A 19,154-nucleotide genomic window follows, 5' to 3' on the forward strand; every position below is an offset into this window, starting at 1 on the left:
GCCTATGACAGAATACATTGGTCCTTTAAAGCCAAGGTAATGGAAAAACTTGGCATGAGGATGGCTACTTGCATTTATACCCTCACTTTTGGAGGTCACCCTAAATTGCTTTTGAATGGTAGAGTTGTTGGGGGATTTGATGTGAACAGATTAGTCATACAAGGTTGCCCTCTTGCCCCCCTGCTTTTTGCCATTGCTCCCCATCCTCTGATCTCAGCCCTGCAGTTAGATCAGATCAGCATTGCCCATAACTGCCTGGAGCCGGACGCAACTTCTTGGAGAAGGGTGCTTGCACCTTTTCGAATATCAAGAACTATATATATCTTACAAATTCTATTATTTCAACAAGTGTCCACTTATAGACTCTATAATATAGATATAGAAACTAGTCAATTGTGAACCTTTGGAGAAGGTAAATTTGTACTCCAATCGGCCTAGAAATATCTTGAATGCTGCTTTTCATTTGAGAGAGATCACACGCTATGGCGACCCCAGTGACAATGGCTACCTTTGCTGCGTGTTGCCCGCTGTCATCACGCTCGTCTACCTCCCTCTCATCATCGTCTTCCTCCTTCTCCGTCCCCTCCCGCACCTCCTTCTCCGCCGCGACATTCTCCACGGGCGCCGTCGGAGCTAGGAAAATCCCCGCGAGAAACCCTAGGGTCTCTGTGTCTGCATCCCGCAGTGAATCATCTTCTGCAACAGTCAGGGAGTTCGTCCTAGAGGACTTCGCTTCTCGTCGCGCTTTCAAGGTAAGCAAAAACAACCCATTTCTTTTATCCAAGTTTTTCTGTGTGTTCCCTGCGTGCTCTTTTAAGGGTTACAGATTCCTTGAAAATGAAATGTGGTATACAAATCGTAGCTGTAGGTGCTTCTCGTATGGATGAAAAGAGCTACCCTCACAATCTCTCCGGACACTTATTGTGAACAATTCATATGTCAATTGATGTGTACACGGTGAAATGCTTGGTATGTGACCATTGAGCCCCCGTACACTCCATGCTGCCACCCAATATCTCCGTATGCTTTGTATGGACAATTGTATGGCCTGGCCAGTTTGCACAGCCAAATGCTTGTCTGGCCATCAAATTTTCCAGTACACTTTCTTAGTGCAACCATCCAATCCCTCACCTACTCTTGGTAGCCAATGACACAAGCGGGGACGTAATAGCATGTAGTCTATTGTGATATGTGCCCATCCTGAGACACATATGCCATGATTGTCGAGGACACTTGTACATTATAATTAGGGTTAGCGTTAGTTAGAATAAGTAGCAAATGAGTGGAATTGAAATGTGCAGGTTTGGGGCAGCTTTGGACTAGTTTTGGGCACTGTGGACTAGCCTAGCTAAGGGGATGAGGTTTGGGCACCTTTTTAGCCTAGTCTGCATCACCAGTCTAGACATTTCCTAGTATAGAAGGGGTCTTGTGAACTATAGGACGTCTAAATATTTGGAAAGTACAAGGTTTGGGAAAGGGGGATTATCCTGGAATACAAAGGATCCGCCTCCGAAGAGTTTCTATTTTTGGACAACTTTGATGGAAATTTTAGTCGCGTCATTATGTCTGGAATTGAGCAAATACCAAGAGTTGCCAAAGTACCTATGTGACAAATTAGAGATAAAGTTTATGGAAGGACTCATCTCTTAGAGTGGGACATCTGGCAAGATAGTGGATCAAAGTGAGACAAGTGGCCTCACACTTGTCACTTGAGCTTGTGTCACTCTCCACTTTTCATCATAGCCTTCTCTTTTCGTTTTCACTCATGGGAGCCCTAAATCTATAAATTGGAGCCTCTCTCTTCATTTGGAGGAGGCACTCTTGTTGCAGACTAGCGTCTACTATGATGGTTGCTCGCATTCTTGTCTACAACACTTTATGGAGAGTTCTCACTCCCCTCAACAGAAGGGCTATACCTATTGTATCAGCCACTTGCTGAACCAGTCCTTGTACTTGCTATACCAACCATTGTACCTACTGGAACAACCCTTGTACTTGATATACCAGCCATTGTACATGTACCAACCCATGTACTTACCGTACCGGTTGAATGGAGGGTTGTACCAGGTGAATGGAGAGCTATATCTGTTGTACTAGCCCATGTACTTGCTGTACCAGTTGATTCTGTACCTATTGTACCAACCCATGTTATTACCATATCGGCTGAATGAAGAGCTGTACTTGTTGTACTAGCTCTATTGCATGAAGACCCATGGTTTTTGGGGAAGAATCAATATCCACATGGAGGTATATGGATTATATTGTTGGCTCAGCATTTCCACAGCCTGTGTACTGGCTGAATTTTATGGTTGCCTCATGTTGCGTTGTGTTATAGCATTTGTATTTGGATAATCTAGCATCTCCCGTGGGGAGAGTAAGGCCCTCAAAGCTTGTACATGATATTTTCTCCTTCGGTAATAAATTACTCCGAGGGGGTCGGTCCATCCGGCCTCTATGTGGTGTCGCAGCTATGCACATCTCTCTTTAATAGTTTTGTGGCTCAAGTGGCATATGTTTAAGGTTGTGGCCAATTTCAGTGTTTAATTGCATTAATGGTCAAGTGTTTTGCGAAACCCCCGGGCCCTTTCTGGAAGTTACATTGGTATGAGAGCATTGTGGCTTTTTCACTTGTGTAAAGAGGTTCCTACTGGGCATAGTCACAGGGGACGCAGGGGACGGGAAGTTGGGACGTGGGGACGCCGTTCCGGGACATGGTAGCAACGGGGATGGACGGACACCCCCTTGGCCGGGACGGCTACAGCCCTTGTGACGGATACATGTTCCCCCTTGGTGGCATCCCTCACAAGGGACGGGGACGGCTACAACCCGGGGCACAGTGGGGGACGGTAGAGAGCTGCTGCGTTTTCAACGGTCAGTTTTGTTGGGTTTTATGCTGTGTATGTACCCAGGGGAGTGCTAGTGATCATCAGTAGGTTAGTGGGGCACTTTTTACTTCAGTTAGTGGAGGTTTTTTCCCCAGTTTAGCTTAGTTTCACTTATAGTGGTTTGGTCCACCTGGCACAGTTTATGGCCGGACCATGTGAACACACTTTAGGTCACATCTTTTATATGTGGCTATTGTACTCCTTTTCATCATTATCAATATATGAGCAAACGTGTTCCTCTCTCTCTCTCTCTCTCACGCTTCCTGTTGGTGTGCCTTCCAAAACCCTAACCCTAATAACTCAACCCTATATTTTGGTATCAGAGCAGCCTCGCTTGCCCTGCCCGTACAGCTCGCCATTAGCTGCCCGTACAGGCCCTCGCCATCAGCTGCAGCCACTCCAGCCCACGTACAGTCCTGCACAGACAGCAGTACAGTCCGTACAGGCCTGCTGTTTGTCCATACAGGCGCCGGCTGTTTCGTACAGCTATTTCGGCCAGTTTGCTCTGTACAGCAGACAGCAGACGACTAGTACCTGCTGCGTATACGTGCAGCAATACAGTCGCCGCTTCTTCTCCGTACACTGCTCCGAACAGCTGTTCCGTACACTGCTCCGAACAGCTGTTCCGTACAGCCTACAGCCGACCTGTACCTGCAAAATCACATGGGTAAAGTTTAAAGCTTTACATGTTTTGAAATTTGGGCGTTTTTCTGTGAAAATTTTTCTGGCAGATACAGGGAGGTTTTCTTGCAAAGAAACCTCTACAGGCTTTTGCAAGGCTTTGGGTGCAGAAATTTTGGGCATTTTGGCACTGTGTGAGCCACTTTTTGTTGTTCTACTCAGTCAATGGTGCATTGTTTTGCACATTCAGAGGATTGAGAGTGCAAGCATATTTGGGTCAGTTGTACTCAGTGGAGTACAGTTGCTTTCAGGGTTGTTGTTTTTGGGTTTTTGATACACAGGTACAACATTGTGCACTGGCATAATGGCAAATCAACAGCAAAGTGATGTGTTCACGTATTTGTCTAAGGAAGACAAGCTGGATGGCATGAATTACTCCTTGTGGAGTTTCATGCTGAGAAATGTGCTCGTGGCAAAAGGTCTTTGGGATTTTGTTAGTGGTGATGAACCACGTCCAGGTCCATTGGCTCCAGAGACTCCTCCTCAAGGGGGTGCTCGTGGAAGAGGACAACAGGCACAGGCACCGGTTCAGCCACAGCTTGTTCAAAGAACAAATGCCCAGAAGACATGGGATGCCAAAGATGCACAAGCCTTATCACTTATTGCATTGTCAGTACAGAGGTCTATCATACCTCATATTCGTTCAGCTGGCTCTTCATGGAATGCATGGGTGACTTTGGAGCAGATGTATGCTGCTCGTAATGAGGCACGGATCTCATTTTTGAAAAGAGAGCTGGAAAACCAGAAGATGCATGAAGGAGATGATATGTCTAGCCACTTGAACAAGCTGCAGGATTTGAGAGAGCAACTCATCAATGTGGATGAGATTATTCTTGAGACACAGCTTGTATCCACCATCTTAAACTCTTTGCCAAGATCCTACTTGGCTTTTCATACCTCTTTGAACCTTAGCATGAGGAATGCTATTGAGCCCCTAAAGTATCAGGAACTTGTTGCTCTCTTGTTACAGGAAGAGCAAATCAGGAAGAACATGAACATGAACACAAGTGCTGAACAAGCATTTGCGACAGGTCAAAAAGGGAAAGGCAAGTTTCAGCCAAAGAGTTCAAATCAGAATTCAGGTGATGGTGGTTCATCTCAGGATACCAAGAAAGGTGATGGATAGCCCAGGAAGAAGGGCAAATGCCATTACTGTAAGAAGCCAAGTCACTACATCACAGAGTGTAGGAAGAGGATTGCCAAAGAGAAGGAGAAGGAGTCTGGGATGTCTATAAAAGATACCTCTAAAGCTCCTCCGGAGACTGCTTCCTTTGTTGAAGACAGGGATTACTGTTTCTACACATGCAGTTATGATGCCTCTTGGTCTTCACAGGCACTCAGTGTGACTGAGCATGCATGTACTTGGTATTTTGATAGTGGTGCTTCAAAGCATATTACATCTCGCAGGGATTTGTTTTGTAATGTATGCCCTGCCCTTGTTGGCAAGTCCGTTGAGTGTGCCAATAATGCTTCATATCCAGTTCGTGGCATTGGGGAGATTCAGTTCATAGCCATTGATGGCTCTATTCTTCGCCTTACAGATGCCTTATATGTACCAGGGATAAAGAAGAATCTGTTGTCCATTTCTTCTTTAGCACAGTGTGGTATGCAAGTCAACTTTGATGATGACAAATGCATGGTCAGAGACAAAGCTAATGCTTTGACCTTGATGCTTACTGGTACATTATGTCATGGACTCTATCAGTTGGATGCATTTCAGCCAGTGGATCAGTCCGCTTATCATGCATTCACTCTTACTCCAGCTATGGTTGATGCGGAGTTATGGCATGCTCACATGGGGCATGTAAATTTTGGTAGTCTTATGCTTATGCAGCGACATAACATGTTGACAGACCTACCTCTTATGGAGAAGCCTCCAGATCACATATGTGAAGGATGTATTTTGGGAAAAATGCATCGGTTTTCCTTTCCACGTGATCAGGCTCTACGAGCAACTACAAAGTTGCAGCTTATACACTGATCTTTGTGGTCCCATGCAGACGAAGTCATTAGGAGGTTGCTTCTATTTTGCTACATTTATTGATGACTTCTCTCGTATATGCTGGGTCTATCCGTTGACACGGAAATCACAGGTATATGATGCATTTTTGGCCTTTGTAGCACTTGCTGAAACAGAGTCAGGATGCAAGGTTAAGACCCTCCGTTCTGACTGAGGGGGGGAATATGTATCACACATGTTGAATTCCTTTCTTGAGAGTAGAGGTATCAAGTATCAGTATACTACTGCTTATACTCCACAGCAAAATGGGGTTGCAGAAAGGAAGAATCGGTCACTCATGGAGATGGCCAGATGTATGTTAAAGGCAAAGAAGCTACCACGTCTTTTGGGTGGAAGCTGTTATGTGTGCTTGTCATATTTTGAATCGATGTCCCACAAAGGCATTGGTTTCCATTACTCCTTTTGAGGCTTGGCATGGCCGCAAGCCTTCGGTATCACACTTTCGTACTTTTGGGTGTCTTGCATATGCACACATACCCAAAGAGTTGAGGAGGAAGTTGGATGATAAAGCCACAAAATGTATTTTTGTTGGGTACAACCGTGAGAGCAAGGGCTACCGGTTATATGACCCACTGTCCAAGAAGATATTCACTAGTCGGGATGTGATTTTTGATGAAAAATCAGAATTATCCATGGCTAGTTATGATGCAAATCAGGTTGAAAATGCTGTGTTTGAAGGCCTACTACCTATGGAGTTTCATTCCACAGTTGGTGATTCAACCCATGAGGGTGTAGGGCAGCCAGCTAATCATGAAGGTGGTGCAGAAAGTCAGCAGGAGATTGAGCCAGAAGTTGAGCCACATATGGGACAACAGGCTCCACAGGTCAGACATATACCTAGATGGTATTTGAGGACATTACAGGACAGCCATCTAGATGCGCCTCTTGCTGGCCGTACTCGTAGGGAGACACGGACCAATGAGCATGCAACATCATGGATTTAAATATGGTTATGGCAGCTAGTTTACAGGATGATGATGAGCCTGATTCATTTGTGGATGCATGAGACAATGTGCATTGGAACAAAGCCATGCAGGATGAACTTGATTCTATTAAAAAGAATCAAACATGGGATTTGGTTGATCTGCCCAAAGGCAAGAAAGCCATTGGTACTAAGTGGGTCTATAAGTTGAAAAGACATGCAGATGGATCCATTGACAGGTACAAAGCCCGTCTAGTTGCAAAGGGCTATGCACAGAAGAAGGGCATTGATTATGAGGAGACATTTGCTCCTACATCCCGTATGTCAACACTTAGGAGTGTCATTGCATTGGCTGCACATCGTTGTTGGGTTGTTTATCAGTTGGACATCAAGACTGCTTTCCTACATGGGGACCCGGAGGAGGAAGTTTATGTACATCAGCCCATAGGTTTTGCAGAACATGGTCATGAAGGGAAAGTATGCAGGCTGAAAAAGGCCTTGTATGGTTTGAAATAAGCTCCACGAGCTTGGTATGCAAAGATAGATGCTTTCCTACTCACTCAAGGCTTTGTGAACAGTCCATCAGAAGCCACTTTGTATGTAAAGAAAGAAGAGAAAGATCTGTTGGTCATCAGTCTTTATGTAGATGATCTTTTGCTCATGGGATCAAATGATGACAAAATTGCAGCTTTTATAGAGATACTACAACAGACATTTGCCATGTCTGATTTGGGGCTCGTACACTACTATTTGGGCATACAGTTTGTGCAGGATAACAGAGGCATTGGGTTGTTGTAATCTCGGTATGTTGCTAAACTTCTGGAGAAGTTCAAATTTCAGGATTGCAAGCCTATCAGCACTCCTATGGAGCTTGGGATGAAACTGTCACTACAAGATGACAGTATTTTATTTGATGCCACTATATATGCTCAGGCTGTTGGGTGCCTTATTTACTTGTGTACTACACGGTCAGATATTCAGTATGCCGTATCTCAGTTGAGCAGATTCATGCACAGCCCGTGATTGTCACACTGGCAAGCTGTGAAGCGTGTATTTCGGTATTTGCAGGGTACCTTGTCTCTTGGATTGCTTTATCCTGAGGGGAGTGACATGCAGCTATATGCTTACAGCGATTCAGATTGGGCTGGTGATTTTGATACCAGACATTCCACTAGTGGAAATTGTTTCTTTCTTGGCTCTTCATGTATTTCTTGGCTAAGCAAGAAACAGACCACAGTGGCCACTTCGTCTTGTGAGGCAGAGTACAGAGCTGCCTACACTACTATCGTTGAGTGTGTATGGCTGCGTCGTCTTATGACTGATATGGATATTTTAGTGGAGGAGCCTACACCTATCTATACTGATAGTCAGAGTGCCATCGCCGTGGCCAAGAATCCTGTGTTTCATGCTCGCACGAAACACATTGAGATTCACTATCACTTTGTTCGGGAGAGACTCCAGGAGGTGATATCAGTCTGATTTACTGCCCTACAGATCAGAATGTGGCAGACATCTTCACCAAGGCACTACCACGTCCGAAATTCGAAGCATTCCGCACTGCTTTGAATTTGTTTCCTTTTGGTGGATGATGTACAGTGATCACATATCACTCCAGGGGGGTTTGTTGGGTTTTATGCTGTGTATGCACCCAAGGGAGTGCTAGTGATCATCAGTAGTTTACTGGGGCACTTTTTACTTCAATTAGTGGAGGTTTTTCCCCGAGTTTAGCTTAGTTTCACTTATAGTGGTTTATAAGTGGTTTGGTCCACGTGGCACAGTTTATGGCGGGACCATGTGAACACACTTTAGGTCACATCTATTATATGTGGCTATTGCACTCCTTTTTATCATTATCAATATATGAGCAAACGTGTTCCTCTCTCTCTCTCACGCTTCCTGTTGGTGTGCCTTCCAAAACCCTAACCCTAACAACTCAACCCTACAAGTTTTTCGACCGTTTATCTGGCCGTTTGGGGAAGCCGTCTCCTCTTGCCTTGGCCCTTGCCTCTTCTCTTGAGTCTTGCCAAGTTGCCTCTCTCTCTTGCCTATCAAGCCTTAAAGGAAGTTCAAGTCTCTTGAGTCTTTGCTCATTGCTCAAGCTTCAAGCGGCAAGCCACACTCTAGTCTCTACTCTCTCTACTCTCTCTCTCAAGCCTCTTCCAACTTCCAAGCCTCTCACACAAGGCTCAAGCACTCTAGTCTCTACTCTCTACTATCTAGTCTCTCTCCCTCAAGCCTCTTCCAACCTCCAAGCCTCTAGGCTCTCACACAAGCACTCTAGTCTCTAGTCTCTCTCCCTCAAGCCTCTCTCCCACTCTCCCTCTCTCAAGCCATCTTCAACCATGGCATCCTCCTCACATGTCGGGGCTTCCCGTAGAGGGACGACGGGATGGACATGGTGGGAGGAGGTTAACTACACCCCATCCGCTCATCAAGGCGAGTCTCGGCCATGGGCATGCAAGCGTTGCTCGTACCGGCGAACGGGTGGCGCTGACAAAGTGCGAGTCGGCCAGCTGCTGTTAGAAGTCATCTCCTGTCTTTATGTAGACACCAGGGCCTTTGTTGTTGGTGTACCCGCCCTTGTAGATGTTTTCTCATTTTTCCTCACTCCCCGTATTTTTTTCCCATTTTTTCCATTTTTTTTGTGGCTTGGGTGGCAGCCCTAAGGTGGCAGGATGTCCTTTTTGGTAGCCGACTGCATCAGTCTTCTTGGTGGTGCTGGCCGACTGTATGTGGACAGGTCGTGGACCTTCTTGGTGGTGGCCGACACCCTTATGAGCTGGCCGACTGGTGTATACAGTCGTGAGCACTTTTGGACTCTTGTCGGCTGTCCTACAGCAGGCCGACTACTTTTTGGGGGCTATATAAAATGGCCCCACAGCCCCTTGCCACATTGTGTATTGTATTCTGGATCTTCTTGTGTATACATAGTAGAGTTATACGCCTCTCTCTCCATTGCTGTTTTTTCATTTCTCAAATTCCTCAAATGAAATATATCCAATATTCTTCTTTTGAGTAAAAGATTCATGGGATTTACAAAATTCAATTCTACCCATATTTTCCAATAATGCTCAAAATTTCACTTTTGATAAATACTCATAATTTGAATTGTGCTAAAAATTTCTCTTTTTTTCATTTAATTTCTTGGATCTCAAATATCATGGAAATTTTCCTTTTTACATTTAAATGATTGAATTCCAAATGTCATGGGAATTCCTCTTTTATCATAAAATAAATTTATCTAAAATTTATCTTTTTTTAAATAAAATATCTGTTATTTCAATTTTACCAAGAATCCCACTTTTACCATTTAAATGATTGAATTCCAAATGTCATGGAAATTCTTCTTTTATCATTTAAATTTTCTCATGCATAAATTAAATTTATATAAAATTCCTCTTCAAATTTAAATAAAAATATCCATTAATTCAAATATGCCAAGAGTTCTACTTTTACTATTTAAATGTTTCTGCACTAGCTCTTGTGTTTCCAGATTTTGTCATCATCTCCGTTGTGTATTCTGACATGGTATCAGAGCCCTAGGCTCTTGATAGTTCTTGGGATTTGTGTGAGCAAGAGGGGGACTGTTGTGTTGCTGATTGGTGGACTGTTCGGGAAGAGGAGAAGCAAGAGGACGGCGGGCTGATTTGCTGGACAGCCACTTGTAGGTGTAAGTTCTTCTTTGTTCCCACCCGCCCACCCTTTTTTCAGAATACATCCCTGCAATGGCAGATTTGTTAGAGATGGCCGAGAGGCATGTGAAGATCCCTACACTCCCCATGTTCCCGGTGGACTGTCAGTTGGACGGGAACAACTACGGCATATGGAAGGTTATGATGGAATCTGTTATGGTGTCTTACGACCTTGCTGATTTCATCGTTGTTGGGGTTCCACGGCCGGAAGTAGAGGAAGGGGAGTTACCGTCGACCCGTAAGGACCGGGAGACACACTCACAGTTGTGGGATCGTGTCAACGCCAGGGTCCGTTCATTTATCTTCCTTCAACTGCACACCGCAGGTAATCAATCATGTAAAGCATATGACGCTGGCCAGAGGTATATGGCAGCATTTGGCTTCTCTTTACAAGAGGGTATCACCCATGAAGAGGATTTCCTTGGAAGTACAGATGCGGGTTATGAGCCCTGCAAAGTCGTCGACGATGCGGGAGCATATTAACAAGCTGTAGGCTCTTCAGCAGGAAGTTCTCCAGGCTGGGAAGGAGATATCGTCAGAGGACACGGCCATAATGTTGCTGTCGCATTTGCCCTCTCAGTACTCAGCATTTTACTCGTCTTTGATTACCAGTGGCAGGCTTAGCACCATCACGTGGGAGGAGCTTGTGCCCATGGTCTTGGACTAGGAGGAAAGATTCTCGAACCCTCCTCAGGGTGGAGGTTCGGAGGCCTTAACTGGCCAATGGTCGAAAGGCGATAACACGGGCAAAGGGAAGGCTTCATCGGAGAAGTCTTCTGAGAAGAAGTCCGACGCTGACCGCGAGAAACTAAAGGCAGAGAGGACCTGTAATGATTGTGGCGAGAAAGGCCACTATTGGAGGCAGTGTCCCAAGCGGAAGACCGAGAAGGGTGAAGATTCCTCAGCTTCAATCATGAAGACTCGGGCTTTTGTGCACTTGGAGGTGATGGGACATCGATGTTTTGTTTTCTTCAGGCAGGGAGGAGGTTGGAGGACTCCGCAACGGATACTCGGGAGTGGATTCTAGATAGTGGTGCTTCCAGGCATGACTCCTTCCCGTTTGGCTTTACAAGATCTTTGCAGGTATTCTGGTCACATTCTTATTGGGGATACATCCAGTATCCCAGTTCACAGTGAGGGCAGGTTGGAGATAGTTCCTGATGGCAGAGGGGGGAAGCATTCCTCCCAGGTGTTGTATGTTCCGTCACTTGGTTTTCATCTGTTGTCAGTGCATCAGGTTTGCAAGACTGGCGTATGGGTGGAGTTTGATGAGCATTTTGTTGCTCTCCGGGACAAGGCAACAAGCCAAGTAGTTTGGAAAGGTTGAGTGGAGAATGGAGTTTACAAGCTTTCAGCACTCTCTCTCCCAGGTCCTCAGGTTTGTGATGAGTGGAAGTCTGGTAATGGCCACTTAGGTGTGGATACACTGCAGGTGCAGGCTTTCGCGAACAAGATAGTGGATAGCTTGCTAGTTGATGGCAGCAGTTGGCAAGAACTTTCCAGTATTGATGTTGGTGGTTATTGTGTTGGTCAGTCAGAGGAAACCATAGTTACCGCGGAACGGGAACGTTCCGGGAATGTCGGATGCTAGGACGGGAGCGGGAACGGGAACGGGAGCGGATCGGGAACGTCGCGGAACGCCACGTCATATGACATGTCAGCATATGACACAAAAAAATGTAACTTTTTGTATACAGATAGCCAAATATGCTTCATAATATTTGCTCCCCCAAGACATGAACATACATTTCTGCAAGCAAAACTTAATTTTTTATTTATTTATTTTTTATTTTTTGGAACGTTTCGGGACGTTCCGGGAACGAGCCTTCGCCCGGAATGGCGTTCCGGCGTTCCAGGAAGGCGGAACGACGTTCCGTGGTAACTATGGAGGAAACTGAACAGGTAACCTATGCTGTGATGTCTCGTAGCATTCGGGACAAAGAAACTCCTGTAGATGAGGATGTTCTTTCTACGGGGACCTCTCGGAAAGCCAAGCAGGTGGCAGTTGATTACTTGCAGAAGGAGGTGGATTCTCTAGGCTTTGTGGTTCCGGATTTAGAGGGGGTGGTTGACAGGTTTCAGAAGGCCTTGCGCGGTCTTTAGTAGGTTTCTAGGATTTGGCTTTCCACCGTAACAGGTGGTAATCCTTGTGAGCAGTGTGATGTCTCTTTGACTCGGAAGCAGAATGGTCCATTGATTTGGTTGATGACAGCCAGGAGTTGAGAGGGGGTGTTAGAAGTCATCTCCTATCTTTATGTAGACACCAGGGCCTTTGTTGTGGGTGTGCCCGCCCTTGTAGGTGTTTTCTCATTTTTCCTCACTCCCCGTATTTTTTTCCATTTTTCCCATTTTTTCTGTGGCTTGGGTGGCAGCCCTGAGGTGGCAGGATGTCCTTTTTGGTAGTCGACTGATCAGTCTTCTTAGTGGTGCTGGCTGATTGTATGTGGACAGGTCGTGGACCTTCTTGGTGCTGGCCGACACCCCTATGAGCTGGCCGACTGGTATATACAGTCGTGGGCACTTCTGGACTCTTGTCGGCTGTCCTACAGCAGGCCGACTGCTGTTTGGGGGCCATATAAAATGGCTCCACAACCCCTTGCCACATTGTGTATTGTATTCGGGATCTTCTTGTGTATACATAGTAGAGTTATACGCCTCTCTCCATTGCTGTTTTTTTCTGCACTTGCTCTTGTGTTTCCAGATTTTGTCATCATCTCCGCTGCGTATTCTGACAGCTGCTCCATGTCTTGTTGGCCAGGTTCACGTATCCAGTCAGCCAGCCTCTCTTACCTATAAATAGGTGGGCTGGCCTTCCTCTTTTTTCTCATAGTCTAGTCTTTCTTTTGCTCCCTCACTTATGAGACTATTCATGTCTCTTGCTTGGGACTGTATCACTTCAATATATATTCAGCATAGTTACTTCATACCTCTCTCTCTTGCACTCTCTGCTCAGCACACTCTAGTGCTTGTTTGCTTCCACTCTGTGCACTCATTCATGGTATCATCGCTCCCGATTCAGTGTTAATCTGCTGCCCCAATCAGCGTTAACTTTCTGCCCCAGATCTGCCTCAGTTTCAGCACCTTAACGTCTGCGTTTTCTTCTCAGTTCTGCTCTTGGTCGGCTGGCTTCTTCCGGCGCCTCTCCAATGACTTTTCTCGGATACAGTACTATGTCCAAGGCATATCGTCATGATCAGTAGGCTGACAAAGAGGTTGTGAGCCGTGATGTGGTGTTCGACGAGACTCCTACATCTTCAGAGGGGGGTGGTGAGCTTCTTCTTCCTCCGCCTCCTTCTCCACCTCCTCCTTCGCCTCCTTCTCCACCTCCTCCTCCTCCTCCCTCTGCTTTTGTTACACCTCCAGCTGTGGATTCTCAGCCAGATGATGATGACATTGCTCCTCCTCTAGCGAGTTGGAGCAGAGCTGTGCTTGGATGGTATTTTCAGACAGTTCGTGATTCTGGGTTACGCGAGCTTCCTTCTGCTCCTCCGCTTGGTTCTCGCAGGCGATGTTTGTTAACTATGCTCTTATGTCCTCTATCATTCATGGTCCTTCTGATCCCACTTCTGTGGACGCGGCTCTTTCACATGAGCCTTGGCGTCGTGCTATGCAAGCAGAGCTGGATGCTATTGAACGGAATGACACTTGGACTTTGGTACCTAGGCCACTGCAACGTAAGGTGATTGGTGTGCGCTGGATCTTCAAATTGAAGTTTTGAGTTGATGGCAGCTTGGACAAGCACAAGGCAAGGTTGGTTGCCAAGGGTTATACTTAGCGCCTCGGAGTCGACTTCGATGAGACCTTCGCTCCGACGGCCTGGATGACTACCATTCGCACCGTTCTTGCTCTTGCAGGACATCATAGATGGCCCGTATTCCAGATGGATGTCAAGTCGGCTTTCCTGAATGGAGAGCTTACACAGGAGGTTTATGTTGATCAGCCGCCGGGATTTGTTGTTCCCGGCAAACAGGATTTTCAGAAGCTAGGCCTGCGCCGTTCTCATGCAGATTCAAACCTTTATATCCTCCTTGAAAGTTGAGAGGGGGTTGATTCTTATCATTGTGGTCTATGTTGATGACCTCATCTTTACAGGTTCTTATTTTGTGAGGATCCGTTCAGTCATGGATGCTTTGGAGACGGAGTTTGAGATGACGGATCTTGGCCTTTTGCATTATTTTCTCGGCTTTGAGATTGGCAGACCCCGAAGGGCATTTTCTTCTCTCCGCAGAAGTACACTCGGGAGATACTTGACAGATTTTAGATGACTGGATGCAAACCAGTATCTTCTCCTATGGATACTAGTGAGAAGCTTTCTCTTCTTTATGCTTCTCGAGGGATTGATCAGGGACAGTATCGGGTTCTTGTTGGTTGTTTGGTTTGGTTGACCTACTCCCGATTGGACGTGTGTTTCGCAGTCAGCTTATTGAGTTCTTTCTCATGCAAACCCCGTCAGCAGCATTGGCGGTGTGCTCTCAGATTTCTTCGGTACTTGCGTGGCACTCTGGACTTTGGCATCTTCTATGGCCAAGGATGCACTCTTCTCGGATGGTCTGATTCAGATTAGGCCGGAGATCCAGATACTCGACGTTCGATCATCGGTTGTGTTTTTTCACTTGGGTTTGGAGCCATTTCATGGAGCAGTAAAAAGCAGCCTACTGTGGCGGTTTCCTCTGTAGAGGCGGAGTATCATGCGGTTTATTATGCTGCATGTGAGGCAATTTGGTTGCGGAGATTATTGGGGGAGCTTGGCTGTCCTCCTACCGGATCTACTCTTCTTTGGTGTGACAATTAGAGTTGCATCGCCATCGCCAAGAACCTTGTGTTTCATGCTCGTACGAAACACATTGAGATACAGTATCACGATGTTCGTGAACGGGTTCTTGCTGGAGATTTGCGTTTGGAATATTGTTCTTTAGCAAAGAATGCAGTAGATTTGTTCACCAAGCTGGTTTCTCAGGCTTCCTTGGCTCCCCATCTTCGGCTTCTCGGAGTATGTTCAGCATCTGGTGCTGAGAGGGGGTGCTAGCACATTCATCCGCAAATTCTGCTCATCATTGGAGTCCCCTTTTTGGTTCATGGCCTGGTTGTGGGCTGGCCACCCTATTTTTGTACATTTTTTCTGGCATTTTTCCTAGGTCGGGTACCTTTTTCCCAGTCGGCCAGTTGCCCCATGTCCTATCAGCCAAGTTCACATGTCCAGTCAGCCAGCCCCTCTTACCTATAAATAGGTGGGTTGGCCTCTCTCTTTTTTCTCATAGTCTAGTCTTCCTTTTGCTTCCTCACTTATGAGACATTCATGTCTCTTGCTTGGGACTGTATCACTTCAGTATATTCAGCATAGTTGCTTCATATCTCTCTCTCTCTTACACTCTCTGCTCTCAGCACACTCTAGTGCTTGTTTGCGTCTACTCTGTGCACTCATTCATAGTCCCCTTCTCATTAGTAAATTTCTTTCTTGAATAGGTTGGAATATTTCAAGGTCATAGTTAAGAAGACTGGGAAGTATGGCTCAACCTATATGCCCCCCTCATCCGAGAGCTTGCGCACTACATTGCTCGAGAAGGAGAAGCACATTGTAGAGCAAGTGACCGACAACACAAAGCGGCAATGGGAGAGGAACGGAGTCTCCCTCATTGTGGATGGATGGACCGATACCTGCAAGAGGAGTATTCATGGCGTGGTTGCATATTCCCACGGAGAGATGCACTTCATCTCATCTCATGATGCATCCGGCACCGGGAAGAGCGCAGATGTGCTTGCGACGGAGTGGGCTACCACCATGGAGATCATTGGCCCCGAGCATGTAGTGGGCTTTGTTGCGGATGGGGAGCCTTCCAATAGGGCGACGGGAGCTATCTTCCAAGGTATGTATGGACATGTCATGGTGTTCTTTTGTATGGCTCATTGCCTAGACAACCTCCTCAAGGACATAGGGCCATTGCCATGGATTAGTCCGCTCATTGAGGAGGCCAACACCATGGTCTCCTTTGTCCTCAACCACCGACGACTTCGGCATGAGCTCAACAAGAGGTCCTCTCTATCTCTCCTCATATATTCCGACACCCGGTTTGCCTACAACTTCCTCATGTTGGGCTGGTTGAAGGATTATAGCGGTGCTTTGAGGGGGCTCTTCCTTAGCGACGAGTTTGCTGACATGCAAGAGTCCCGTACAAACACTGGCCGAGAGTGTAGGTTACGGGCGGATGACGCCTCTTGGTGGGAGAGTGTGAAGACCACGGATGCTATGGTGAGGTCCATAGTCCACCTATTGAGGATTATAAATGCTATGCAACCATGCATGCCTTGGGTCTAGGAAGGTGGAATTCCTACTACTATCCATTGCATGCAGCAGCTTATGTGGTGGACCCAGAATTCCAAGGCAACAAGCAAGAGAGCGACCGAGAGGTGAGTGCTGGGTGGAGGATCATCTTGTGCCTGATGCATCTGTTAGGCGCAAGATTAGGGACCAGCTTTCCATGTACAGGTCATTTCATGGCTCCTATGGCTGGCATGATGCACAGATCGACCGCTCCAAAGTTGGTGCTGCTCTATGGTGGGAGGACTGTGGTTTGGATGGACCGGAGCTACAACAGCTAGCCATTCGCATACTTAGCCAGGCCGTCAACTTCTCTTGCTTGGAGCAATTTTGGAGCACCTACAGCCACATTGCCTCTAGGAAGAGGAACCGACTCGAGATAGAGTGTGCCAATGACATTGTCTTCGTCAGCGCGAACTTGCGAATGCTTTGCAAGAGTGTGACCAAGGAGGCAGATCCCTTCACCAAGTGGGAGATGAGTCAACAAGAGGATGACGTGCAACAGCAGCAGCATGCCAGTGAGGATGAGAGTGAGGATGAGCTTGATGTTCCTTTGGCACAAGCTACCCATGACCATGAGGGGAGCACTTCACGTGGATGATCATTCATGGATCATGATTCATGAATCTTACTACTTAGCTCTAGCCTCTAGGCTTTAGCACTTTTTGTCATTTGAGTCCTTCCATGTATTGTGCCTCCTTAAGGCTTAGTCCTGACTCTGGAGTCATGACTCAATTATTAATTCAATCAACTGTCAACGCCTTCACTCTTTGATCGGCGTATTTCGTTAATATGACTCAAAAGCTTACCATTTTAGTGTAAATTTGTGCTCATTTTGATGTAGAATAAGTGTAGAGTAGATAAACTTTAAAGAAAAGTTTTTTTTAAGTGCCGTTCCCTCACTCGTCCCCTTTCCCTACTTATGGCCGTCCCCCGTCCCTTGTGACCATGCTGTTGGGGTATAAACACTGACTATTAGTGTAGTTAAATACACCCAATCTATCCACTTATGGGAGAAGTCATGCATCAAGGCATGCGTAAAAGACAATCTGATTTATGGATTCTTAGAATCTATTTTGGAATCGTGGAATCGGCTTTATTGCTTGTATTCTCCTCTATATGGAATTGGCTAATTATGCCTTATTTATGGATCTTATTATCAAGCTCAAAGGCAACCGATATGGGGAAATAGCTTTTGGCTGGCATGGTGGGTTCATAACCCTCACGTCATAGGATTGAACCTGGAAAAGAAAAGCTAAGTATACTTTGAGTTTGCAAAGTTGGTGCTTTTGCGACTTATTATGAAGTGCTTTTGTTGTTCACTAACCCTTGTATGCCTATACAAGGAGAATAGTGTGTTGTTGTTTGCCTTGAGATGGTTTCAGGAAAACATTGTTCATGGCTCCCTTCAATGGGATGGATTATGTTTTTGGCCCCTTTATTTGGGATGCATTGGACTTATGGAACTCATGGTTATCTCATGGATCGAGGATTTCTATTGGCGGCCAAAATGCTTGTAAAGCTATTGGTGGCCGAAATGCCTATAAACTGTGTAGCAGAAATGTTTATGGAGCACTAGGATATCTATGCCTGTCAGTGATTCTTATCTTATGTTAGAAACTGGCCTTCAATAAAACTGACGGGTGGTAGACAAAAACTTCACCACACACAAGCACTGAAAAACAGTTTAAATCACTTAAACTTTAAGAGAGAGAAAATAGAGAGAGAATGTAGATAGGGGAAGCTAGATTGCTCCTACACGAGAAGTGGTGGTCCCAAACCATTGTGGCACCCTTGTAGGTATTTCTTTACTCTTCACAAAGTTGGGTTACAACTTCACCGGTCTCGCTCCAAGTATCCTCGGCTAGGAGCGCTCCTGCACACGCGCTATTGCCCAATGTCCGTGAGTGAAGGCTTCTTTGGCCGCCACCTCTCAAACCCACACTGTGGTTATGATTAGAGCCCTCCCCCATGCCTCACTTATATAGAGCCGGGGCTTGCTTTACAACAAGTGTGCTTTTAAAAAGCACTTTAAAAAAGTAACTTGCTTTTAAAAAGCAACCGAAAAGCAGCTTTATTGACTTTTTATGCAAAAAGTCATCCTCCTAAAAATCTCTCAAACCACTTTGAATTTGAAGATGTTGTAAGAGATAAAGTTGCTCCTCTCAACGAGCTCTTCAAGATGACGTAAACAGATCTTCATTTTGACAATATTGAAAATTAGGGTTAGGCTTTCGCGCCGAGCCAAAACATGCATTGCGGTGACATACCCCCCTCTTGAAAGAATGCAATTGTCCTCGATTGCGCTCCATAGTGCAACCGCAACTTCCAAGCTTTGTCAACCTGAAACAAAACACCAGAAAGAAAGATAAACACAAAATAAGTGTCATAAAAAACTAAGCACCCACTCCATGCAATATACATGTCTCCAGGTGATGTCCTAACTGCTCCAAAAGATGGCCATCCCAGAGGACCCATAAATAGCAGTATCATCACATACATATACATGCAAGATGCTTCATATGTGCAAATATTTCTATACACAAAGTGATACATAATTTGCATTATTCCAAGCTAGCATTTAATAACACAAAAGATACACCAAAGTGTGTACAAATATAAGTACATCCATGACCAT

General features: G+C 45.8%; 1 protein-coding gene across 1 annotated transcript in view; it reads left to right on the top strand.

Moving 5' to 3' along the window:
• Positions 1-404: 404 nt before the first annotated feature.
• LOC147615859 (uncharacterized protein ycf23-like) overlaps positions 405-19,154 on the top strand; it is a 66,400-nt gene continuing 47,650 nt past the window's right edge. The window contains exon 1 of the mRNA XM_086778469.1: positions 405-752. Within this exon, the coding sequence (XP_086634595.1) occupies positions 483-752 (270 nt within the window). The 5' untranslated portion in view covers positions 405-482. The remainder of the gene's footprint in view (positions 753-19,154) is intronic.

Source organism: Cibotium barometz, chromosome 39 (assembly GCF_041138505.1).
Source record: "Cibotium barometz isolate CiBa-2024 chromosome 39, ASM4113850v1, whole genome shotgun sequence".
NCBI lineage: Eukaryota > Viridiplantae > Streptophyta > Polypodiopsida > Cyatheales > Cibotiaceae > Cibotium > Cibotium barometz.